This window comes from Anser anser, assembly GCF_964211835.1.
Source record: "Anser anser genome assembly, contig: HAP1_SCAFFOLD_789, whole genome shotgun sequence".
NCBI classification, from domain to species: domain Eukaryota; kingdom Metazoa; phylum Chordata; class Aves; order Anseriformes; family Anatidae; genus Anser; species Anser anser.
Window position 1 is genome coordinate 898 of NW_028153914.1, and position 11,160 is coordinate 12,057.

General features: G+C 63.1%; 1 protein-coding gene across 1 annotated transcript; it reads left to right on the plus strand.

The window, feature by feature from the left end:
* Positions 1–228: 228 nt before the first annotated feature.
* On the plus strand, positions 229–10,876 carry COQ8B (coenzyme Q8B). Its single transcript, XM_083853447.1, has 12 exons — positions 229–323; positions 903–968; positions 2,128–2,226; positions 3,099–3,184; positions 3,292–3,432; positions 3,530–3,611; positions 3,727–3,820; positions 5,104–5,245; positions 6,478–6,585; positions 7,848–7,913; positions 9,298–9,384; positions 10,573–10,876. The coding sequence occupies exons 3-12, from the start codon at positions 2,211–2,213 to the stop codon at positions 10,849–10,851; spliced, it is 1,101 nt and encodes a 366-aa protein (XP_083709573.1). The 5' UTR covers positions 229–323; positions 903–968; positions 2,128–2,210; the 3' UTR covers positions 10,852–10,876.
* Positions 10,877–11,160: the final 284 nt, after the last annotated feature.

The window sequence follows — 11,160 nt, forward strand, 5'->3', positions numbered from 1 at the left end:
GGGGAAGGGGACAGGGGGAGGGGAGAAGGGGAAGAGGGGAGGGGAAGGGGAGGGGTGGGGGAGGGGAGAGAAGGGAGGGGGAGGGGCAGGGGGGAGGGGCAAGGGGAGGGGAGGGGCAAAAATGTGGGGGAGGGGCAAAAATGTGGGGGAGGGGCAGGGGATGGGGGAGGGGCAATGGGGAGGGGCAGGATGGTGGGGGAGGGGCGGGGGGTCACCCCCCCCCCCCGGTGTGACCCCCCCTCCTTCCCCCCCCCCCCCCCAGGCGCCGTCCCGGGAGCGCCGCGTGCCCAGCTCCAGGCTGGGGCGGCTGGCGGGGCTCGGCGGTACGGGGGGGGGGCTAAAAATGGGGGGGGGGGCAAAAAGGGGGGGGGTCCTAAAAAGGGGGGGGGGTCCCAAAAATGGGGGGAGTCCCTAAAAGGGGGGGTAAGGGGTGGATCCCAAAAGGGGGGGGGGGCCTAAAAAGGGGGGGGTCACAAAAGGGGGGGGGCTAAAAATGGGGGGGGGGGTCCCAAAAATTTGGGGTGGTCCCAAAAATGGGGGGGGTCCCTAAAACGGGGGGGGGGAGTCCCAAAAAGGGGGGGGGGTGAAAGGGGGGGGTCCTAAAACCAGGGGGGGTCCCAAAAGTGGGGAGGGGGGGTCCTAAAAGGGGGGGGGGGGGCCTAAAAATGGGGTGGGTCCCGAAAAGGGGGGGGCCTAAAAACAGGGGGGGGGGGGTCCCAAAATGGGGGGTCCCAAAAGGGGGGAGGGTGAAAGGGGGGGGTCCCAAAAACGGAGGGGGGGTCCCAAAAATTTTGGGGGGGGTCCCAAAAACGGGGGGGGGTCCCTATAATGGGGGGGGGGTCCCAAAAATCTTGGGGGGGGTCTCACCACCCCCCCCCCCCCCCTCTTTGCCCCCCCCCCAGGCCTGGCCCTGGGGCTCGGGGCGGAGGCGCTGGGCGCGGCGCTGCGGGGGGGGCGCCCCCCCCACGGTGAGTGCGGGGGGGGGATTTGGGATCGGGGGGGGATTTGGGGGGGGGGGGATTTGGGGTCAGGGGGTATTTGGGGTCGGAGGGGTGTTGGGGGGGGCTATTTGGGGGGGGCATCAAATTTAGGGGGGGGTATCGGGGGGGTTATTTAGGGTGGGGGGGTCATTTAGGGTCAGGGGCTTATTTAGGGTCAGGGGGTTATTTAGGGTCAGGGGGTTATTTAGGGTCGGGGGGGCATTTAGGGAGGGGGGGTATTTGGGGTCGGGGGGGTTATTTGGGGGGGGGGTTATTTAGGGTGGGGGGGGCACCAAATTTAGGGGGGGTGGGTATTTGGGGGGCGGTAATTAGGGTGGGGGAGTCATTTAGGGTCAGGGGGTTATTTAGGGTTGGGGGGGCGTTTAGGGCAGGGGGGATTTGGGGTCGGGGGGGTATTGGGGTTTGGGGGTGGGGGGGTGCTGGGGGGGGCTATTTTGGGGGGGGCACCAAATTTAGGGGGGGGGTTATTTGGGGGGTCATTTAGGGTCGGGGGGGGCATTTAGGGCGGGGGGGGATTTGGGGTTGGGGGGGTATTTGGGGTCGGGGGGGTTATTTGGCGTGGGGGGAGTGGGGGGGGCTATTTAGGGGGGGGCACCAAATTTAGGGGGGGGGGTTATTTGGGGGGGTTATTTAGGGTGGGGAGGTCATTTAGGGTCAGGGGGTTATTTAGGGTCAGGGAGGTTATTTAGAGTGGGGGGGCATTTGGGGGGGGGGCGCCAAATTTAGGGGGGGGGCTATTTGGGGGGGTTATTTAGGGTCAGGGGGTCATTTAGGATCAGAGGGTTATTTAGGGTCAGGGAGATTATTTAGGGTCGGGGGGCATTTAGGGTCGGGCGGTTATTTAGGATGGGGGGACACCAAATTAGGGTGGGGGGGTTATTTGGGAGGGGTATTTAGGGTGGGGGGGTCATTAGGGTCGGGGTTATTTAGGGTCAGGGAGGTTATTTAGGGTGGGGGGGGCCATTTAGGATCAGGGGGTTATTTAGGATGGGGGGGGCACCAAAGTTGGGGGGGGGTTATTTGGGGGGGGCTATATAGGGTGGTGGGGTTATTGGGGGGGTTATTTGGGGCGGGGGGGGGTCATTTTTGGGGCCGGGGGGGTCATTTTGGGGGTCTGTCCCCGCAGCCCCCCCCCTGTCGGAGGCCAGCGCCCGGCGCCTGGTGGCCGCCCTGTGCCGCCTGCGGGGAGCGGCGCTGAAGGTGGGGCAGATGCTGAGCATCCAAGGTCGGCCCTATAGGGGACCCTATATGGGGCCGGGGGGGCTGTATGGGGTCGGGGGGGGCTGGGGGTCCTATATGGGGTCAGGGGGAGGACTGGGGGGGAGCTGGGGGGTTTTGGGGGGAGGCTGGGGGGGTTTGGAGGGCTCGGTGAGCATCCAAGGTTGGCCCTATAGGGGACCCTATATGGGGCCGGGGGGGCGGGGGGGCTATATGGGGCTGGGGGGCCCCACCGATTGGGGTGGGATTTGGGATTTGGGGTTTCTGCCTCTGTGGGGCCGCGATTGGCGTGGGATTTGGGATTTGGGGGTTCCTTGGTCCTATGATCGGGGTGGGATTTGGGGCTCCTGGCTGTGTGGGGCTGTGATTAGGGTGGGCTTTGGGCTTTGGGGTCTGCTTGGTGCCACAATTGGGGTGGGCTTTGGGATTTGGGCTTTCGGGTCTCCTCAGTGCCATGATTGGGGTGGGCTTTGGGATTTGGGGGCTCCTCGGTGCCACGATTGGGGTGGGATTTGGGATTTGGGCTTTGGGGTCTCCTCAGTGCAATGATTGGGGTGGGAATTTGGGATTTGGGGTCTCCTCGATGCCACAATTGGGGTGGGATTTGGGATTTGGGCTTTTGGGTCTCCTCAGTGCCACAATTGGGGTGGGATTTGGGATTTGGGGTCTCCTTGGTGCCATGATTAGGGTGGGATTTGGGATTTGGGGGCTCCTCGGTGCCATGATTGGAATGGGATTTGGGATTTGGGGTCTCCTTGGTGCTGTGCTTGGGGTGGGCTTTGGGATTTGGGGTTTTGGGGTCTCCTAGGGCCTGCGCTTCGGGTGGGCTTCGGGCTTTGGGGTCCCGGTGCCGTGACCCCATCCCACCGCCCCCCCCAGACCCGGCGGTGCTGACCCCGCAGCTGCAGCGCGTCTTCGAGCGCGCGCGCCAGGGCGCCGACTTCATGCCGCGCTCCCAGACGGCCGTAAGCTCCCTTTTTTCCCCCCTCTTCACCCATTTTGGGGTCCAAACCCTACAAATTTTTTGGGGGGGGGGGGGCCTGACCGACCCCCCCACCCCCTGACCCCGCAGCGGGTGCTGGCGGCCGAGCTGGGGCCGGGCTGGCGGCGGCGCCTGGCGGCCTTCGAGGAGCGCCCGTTCGCCGCCGCCTCCATCGGGCAGGTGCACCGCGCCGCGCTGCCCGACGGCACCGCGCTGGCCATCAAGGTGCAGGTGAGCCCTTTTGGGGTCAGATCCGGCCCTTTTGGGGTTTCCGAGGGGGGTCCGGATTCCTTTAACCCCCCCCTCTTTTTCTCGCCCCCCCCCCAAGTACCCCGGCGTCGCCCGCAGCATCGGCAGCGACGTGGCCAACCTGCTGGCGCTGCTCAAGGTCGCCGCGGGGCTGCCGGAGGGTGAGGCGGGGATTTGGGGGGAAAAAGGACGAAATCGGGGTTTTGGGGAGGATCGTCCCCTTACGGGGATCCCCCCCCCCCTCACCCTTTTGTGTGTCCCCCCCCCCACCCCAAGGGCTGTTCGCCGACCGGACGCTGCGGGTGCTGCAGGAGGAGCTGCAGTGGGAGTGCGACTACCGGCGGGAGGCCGGCTGCGCCCGCGCCTTCAGGTGGGGGGGGGGGGACGGGGACAGCGGGGTCCCCAACGGGGTCCCCAACGGGGTCCCCACGTCCCCACGGGGTCCCCGTGTCCCCACACCGCCCCCCAGTGTCCCCATGTTCCCCCAGTGTCCCCACGTCCCCAGATTCCCCCGGCGTCCCCATGCCAACCCCGCTGTCCCCACACCACCTTTGGTGTCCCCACGTCCCCACGTCCCCATGTTCCCAATGTCCTCATGTCCCCCCATGTCCCCCAGTGTTCCCCAATGTCCCCCCAATGTCCCCAATGTCCCCATTGCCCCCAATGTCCCCAAAGTCCCCAATGTCCCCATTGATGCCAGTGTCCCCAACGTCCCTGTTGTCCCCCAATGTTCCCAATGTCCCCATTTCCCTCAATGTCCCCGAAGTCCCCAATGACTCCCCATTGACTCCAAGATCCCCATTGACCCCAATGTCCCCGATGTCCCCCATGTCCCCTCAATGTCCCCCAATGTCCCCATGTCCCCCCAATGTCCCCAATGTCCCCGATGTCCCCAATGTCCCCCAATGTCCCCGTGTCCCCCCAATGTCCCCCATTGCCCCCAGTGTCCCCAAAGTCCCCAATGTCCCCATTGATGCCAGTGTCCCCAATGTCCCCATTGTCCCCCAGTGTCCCCATTGACCCCAATGTCCCTAATGTCTCCAATATTCACCATGTCCCCGATGTCCCCAATGGCCCCCGATGTCCCCCAATGTCCCCATGTCCCCCAAAGTCCCCAATGGCCCCATTGATGCCAGTGTCCCCAATGTCCCCCAGTGTTCCCAATGTCCCCAATGTCCCCATGTCCCCAATGTCCCCCAATGTCCCCATGTTCCCCAATGTCCCCATATCCCCCCAATGTCCCCATTGCCCCCAATGTCCCCATGTCCCCGATGTCCCCAATGTCCCCCAATGTCCCCAATGTCCCCATGTTCCCAATGTCCTCATATTCCCCAATGTCCCCCAATGTCCCCAATGTCCCCATGTCCCCCCAATGTCCCCAATGTCCCCCAATGTCCCCGATGTCCCCAATGTCCCCCAATGTCCCCGTGTCCCCGTGTCCCCCAATGTCCCCAATGTCCCCATGTCCCCAATGTCCCCGTTGTCCCTGTTGTCCCCCAAGGTCCCCATTGACGCCAAGGTCCCCAATGTCCCCAATATTCCCCACGTCCTCAATATTCCCCATGTCCCCAATATCCCCCAATGTCCCCATGTCCCCCAATGTCCCCCGATGTCCCCATGTCCCCAATGTCCCCAATGTCCCCGTGTCCCCAGGGAGCTGCTGCGGGCCGACCCCTTCTTCTCGGTGCCGCGCGTCATCGAGGAGCTGAGCACTGCGCGCGTCCTCGCCATGGAGCTGGCGCCCGGCGTCCCCCTGGAGCGGTGCCGCCACCTGAGCCAGGACCTCCGGGACGAGGTGGGGGACCCCAAATCCCCCCGCTGTCCCCATGTCCCCCCCGGTGTCCCCAAATCCCCCCGCTGTCCCCATGTCCCCCCCCGCAATGTCCCCACATCCCCCTGGAGCGGTGCCGCCACCTGCGCCAGGAGCTCTGGGATGAGGTGGGGAACCCCAAGCCCCGATGGGACCCCCTGGTGTCCCCACGTCCCCCCCGGTGTCCCCACATCCCCACGCCACCCCCCAGTGTCCCCATGTCCCCATTGTCCCCATGTCCCCACTTTCTCTTGGTGTCCCCATTTTCCCCTGGTGTCCCCATGTCCCCACGTCCCCCCCCAATGTCCCCATGTCCCCATTCTGCCCTGCGGTGTCCCCACGTCCCCACGCCACCCCCGGCGTCCCCACATCCCCCTGGTGTCCCCACACTGTCCCCATATCCCCACACCACCCCCCGGGTCCCCATGTCCCCATCCTGCCCCACAGAGTCCCCATGTCCCCACATCACCCCCAGTGTCACCATATCCCCATGTCCCCATGCCCTTCCCATATCCCCGTGCCCATCCGGTGTCCCCATGTCCCCATATCCCCATGTCCCCATATCCCATGTCCCCCTGTCCCATGTCCCATGTCCCCATATCCCATGTCCCCATGTCCCCATATCCCGTATCCCCATGTCCCCATATCCCATGTCCCCATGTCCCCCTGTCCCCATATACCATGTCCCCATGTCCCCATATCCCATATCCCCCTGTCCCCACATCCCATATCCCCATATCCCCATATCCCATATCCCCATGTCCCCATATCCCATATCCCCATGTCCCCATGTCCCATATCCCCATGTCCCCCTATCCCATGTCCCCATATCCCCATGTCCCCATATCCCATATCCCCATGTCCCCATGTCCCCATATCCCCATGTCCCCATATCCCCATGTCCCCCTGTCCCCATATCCCCATATCCCCATATCCCATGTCCCCATGTCCCCCTGTCCCCATATACCATGTCCCCATGTCCCCATATCCCATATCCCCCTGTCCCCACATCCCATATCCCCATATCCCCATATCCCATATCCCCATGTCCCCCTGTCCCATGTCCCCCTGTCCCCATATCCCATATCCCATATCCCCAATCCCCATATCCCATATCCCCAGGTCCCCACGTCCCCCCGCTGTCCCCACACCCCCCCTTTTGGGGTCGGGGTCCCCCCGTCCCTGACCCCCCCCAATTTTGGGGTCCCCCCCCCCAGGTGTGCACGCAGCTGCTGCGCCTGTGCCTGCGGGAGCTGCTGGAGTTCCGCCTGCTGCAGAGCGACCCCAACTGGGCCAACTTCCTCTACGACGCCGCCCGGCACCGCGTGAGCGCCGACCCTAAAAGGGGGCCTGACCCTAAAAGGGGGCCTGACCCCAAAAAGGAGCCCTGGCCCTAAATAGGGGGCCTGGTTCTAAATAGGGAGCCTGACCCCAAAAAGGAACCCTGGCCCTAAAAGGGGGCCTGACCCCAAAAAGGAATCCCGGCCCTAAATAGGGGGCCTGGCCCTAAAAGGGGGCCTGACCCCAAAAAGGAACCCCGGCCCTAAATAGGGGGCCTGGCCCTAAATAGGGAGCCTGGCCCCAAAAAGGAGCCCTGGCCCTAAACAGGGGGCCTGACCCCGAAAAGGAGCCCTGACCTGAAATGGGGAGCCCAGCCCTAAAAGGGGGCCTGATCCTAAAAAGGGGGCCTGACCCCAAAAAGGAACCCTGGTCCTAAATAGGGGGCTTGGCCCCAAAAAGGAACCCCGACCCGAAATGGGGAGCCCGGCCCTAAATGGGGAGCCTGGCCTGAAAGAGGGAGCCTGACCCTAATAGGGGGCATGACCCCAAAAAGGAACCCCAGCCCTAAATAGGGGGCCTGGCCCTAAAAGGGGGGCCTGACCCCAAAAAGGGAGCCCGGCCCTAAATAGGGGGCCTGACCCCAAAAAGGAACCCTGACCTGAAATGGGGAGCCCAGCCCTAAAAGGGGGCCTGACCCCAAAAAGGAACCCCGGCCCTAAACAGGGGGCCTGGCCCCAAAAGGGAACCCCAACCCGAAATGGGGAGCCCGGCCCTAAATGGGGAGCCTGGCCTGAAAGAGGGAGTCTGACCCTAAAAGGGGGCCTGACCCCAAAAAGGAACCCTGGCCTTAAATAGGGGGCCTGGCCCTAAAAGGGGGCCTGACCCTAAAAAGGGGGCCTGACCCCAAAAAAGGAACCCTGGCCCTAAAAGGGGGCCTGACCCCTAAAAGGAACCCTGCCCCTAAATAGGGGGCCTGGCCCTAAAAGGGGGCCTGACCCTAAAAGCGGGGCCTGACCCCTAAAAGGAACCCCGGCCCTAAATAGGGGGCCTGGTCCTAAATAGGGAGTCTGACCCCAAAAAGGAACCCTGGCCCTAAATGGGGAGCCTGGCTCGAAATGGGGGGCCTGACCCTAAATGGGGGGCCTGACCCCAAAAAGGGAGCCCGGCCCTAAATAGGGGGCCTGACCCTTGATAGGAGCCCTGAACTTAAATGGGGGGCGTGACCCTAAATAGGAACCATGACCCTAAAAGGGGGGGCCTGACCCTAAAAGGGGGGCCCCCACCCCATAACCGCCCCCCCCCCCAGATGACCCTCCTGGACTTCGGGGCGAGCCGCTCCCTGGACAAGGACTTCACCGACCACTACATCGAGGTACGGGGGGGGGGGGGTGTTTTGGGGGGGTTCCGGTGCCCCCCCCCCAAAAAAAACCTTTGAGCCCCCCCCAAATAAAAACCCCTTCGTGCCCCCCCCAAAAAAACTCCATTGTGCCCCCCCAAAATAAAAGCCCCTTCGTTCCCCTCCCCAAAAAAAACCCTTTGTGCTCCCCCCCAAAATAAAACCCCCTTTGTGCCCCCCAAAAACCCTTCGTGCCCCCCCCAAAAAACCCTTTGTGCCCCCCCAAATTAAAAACCCCCTTTGTGCCCCCCCAAACCCCTTTGTGCCCCCCCAAAATAAAAACCCCTTCGTGCCCCCACCCCAAAAAAATCCCTTCGTGGCCCCCCCCAAATAAAAACCCCTTTGTGCCCCCTCAAAAAATCCCTGTGCCCCCCCCAAAATAAAAACCCCTTTGTGCCCCCCCCCAAGAAAACCCTTCGTGACCCCCCAAAATAAAAACCCCTTTGTGCCCCCCCCAATAAAAACCCCTTTGTGCCCCCTCCCCCCAAAAAACTCCCTTGTGCCCCCCCAAAAAAATCCCCTTTGTGCCCCCCCAAAATAAAACCCCCTTCGTGCCCCCCCCAAAATAAAACCCCCTTTGTGCCCCCCCAAAAAACCCTTCATGCCCCCCCAAATAAAAACACCCTTTGTGCCCCCCCAAACCCCTTTGTGCCCCCCCCAAAATAAAAGCCCCTTCGTGCCCCCACCCCAAAAAAATCCCTTTGTGGCCCCCCCCCAAAAAAAACCCTTCGTGCCCCCCCCCAAAAAACCTTTGTGCCCCCCCCTCCAAAACCCTTTGTGCCCCCCCCAAATAAAAACCCCTTTGTGCCCCCTCCCCCCCAAAAAACTCCCTTGTGCCCCCCCAAAAACCTTTTGTGCCCCCCCAATAAAACCCCCTTCCTGCCCCCCCCAACCCTTTTGTGCCCCCCCCCAAAAAAAACCCTTTGTGGCCCCCCCCAAAAAGAACCCCCTTCGTGCCCCCCCCAAAATAAAATCCCCTTCGTGCCCCTCCAAAACCCCTTTGTGCCCCCCCCAAAACCCCTTCGTGCCCCCCCCAAAAACCCTTTGTGCCCCCCCCAAATAAAAACCCCTTTGTGCCCCCTCCCCCAAAAAAAACTCCCTTGTGCCCCCCCAAAAACCTTTTGTGCCCCCCCCAAAATAAAATCCCCTTCGTGCCCCCCCCCCAAAAAATCCCCTTTGTGCCCCCCCAAAATAAAAACCTCTTCGTTCCCCCACCCCAAAAAAATCCCTTCGTGGCCCCCCCCCCCAAAAAAAAAACCCTTCGTGCCCCCCCCCAAACCCCTTCGTGCCCCCCCCCCCCCCAAATAACCCCCCCTTCGTGCCCCCCCCCCCAAAATAACCCCCCCTGCGCCCCCCCCAGGTGATGCGGGCGGCGGCGGACGGGGACCGGGCCAAGGTGCTGCGGAAATCCCGAGACCTCAAATTCCTGACGGGCTACGAGACAAAGGTGGGGCCGGGGGGGGGCTTTTGGGGTGGGGGGGGGCGCACCCCGATATAGGGGATCCCCGGGGGGGGCGCTGACCCCCCCCCCGGTTCTTCCCCCCCCCCCCCCCATTTTTTTTAGGGGCTCTACGGAGGGGCTTTTGGGGTGGAAGGGGGGCGCATCCCGCTATAGGGGATCTGGGGGGTGGGAGCTTTCGGGGGGGCTTTTTTGGGGTTGGGGGGGGCACACCCCAATATAGGGAGTCTGGGGGGGGGGGGATGACCCCCCCCCGGGTCTTTTCCCCCCCCTTTTTGTCGGGGAAGGTGATGGGGGGGGGGCTTTTGGGGTCGAGGGGGGCGCATCCCTATATGGGGGGGAGGGCTTTGGGGTTTGGGGGGGGCTTTTGGGGTTGGGGGGGCACACCCCGTTATAGGGGCTCTATGGGGGGGGGGGCTTTTGGGGTCGAGGGGAGGCTTTTGGGGTTTGGGGAGGGGGCTTTTGGGGTTGGGGGGCCTCACCCCTCTATAGGAGCTTTATGGGGGGGGCTTTGGGGGTTTCAGGGGGCTTTTTTGGGGTCAAGGGGGGTCTTTTAGGGTTGGGGGGCTCACCCCTCTAGAGGAGCTCTATGGGGGGGCTTTTGGGGTTCGGGGGGGCTTTTTGGGGTCAAGGGGGGTCTTTTAGTGTTGGGGGGCTCACCCCTCTATAGGAGCTCTGTGGGGGGGAGGCTTTTGGGGTTTGGGGCTTTTTGGGGTCGGGGGGGGTCTTTTAGGGTTGGGGGGCTCACCCTTCTATAGGAGCTCTATGGGGGAGGCTTTTGGGGTTCGGGGCTTTTTGGGGTCGAGGGGGGTCTTTTAGGGTTGGGGGGCCTCACCCCTCTATAGGAGCTCTATGGCGGGGGAGGCTTTTCGGGGTTTGGGGGGGCTTTTTGGGGTCGGGGGGGGTCTTTTAGGGTTGGGGGGCCTCACCCCTCTATAGGAGCTCTATGGGGGGGCTTTTGGGGTTCGGGGGGGCTTTTTGGGGTCGAGGGGGGTCTTTTAGTGTTGGGGGGCTCACCACTCTATAGGAGCTCTGTGGGGGGGAGGCTTTTGGGGTTTGGGGCTTTTTGGGGTCGGGGGGGGTCTTTTAGGGTTGGGGGGCCTCACCCCTCTATAGGAGCTCTACGGGGGGGGCGCTGACCCTCCTCCCCCCCCTTTTTTTTCTTTTTGGGGTCAGGAGATGGAGGAGGCGCACGTGGAGGCGGTGCTGCTGCTGGGGGAGCCCTTCTCGGCGGGGGGGGCGTGGGATTTCGGGGCGCAGCGCACGGCCCCCCGCCTGCGGGCGCTGCTCCCCCGCCTGCTGCGGCAGCGCCTGGTGCCCCCCCCCGCCCAGAGCCTGGCCCTGCACCGCAAGCTGGCGGGGGCCTTCCTGGCCTGCGCCCACCTGGGGGGGCGCGTCCCCTGCCGGGACGTCTTCGAGGAGCACTACGGGCGCTATTGGGGTCGCCCCAAATAAATGGGGGGGGCTGGGGGGGGGGGGCTCTGCTGCTTGGGGGGGGGCGTCGGGAAAGGGGGAGGTGGAAAAGGGGGGGGGCTGCGCGTCCCCAGCGGGCAATAAAGGGTTAATTGTTCCCAATCGGGGAGTTGTAGGGGGAGTTTTTCCCAAAAAAGGGGGAATTGTTAGCAAAAAAGCGGAGATTGTTCCCAAAAAAGGGGAATTTTTCCCCAAAAAGGGGAATTGTTTGCAAAAAACGGGGAATTTTTCCCCAAAAACAGGAATTGTTTGTAAAAAAGGGGGAGTTTTTCCCCCAAAACAGGGATTTTT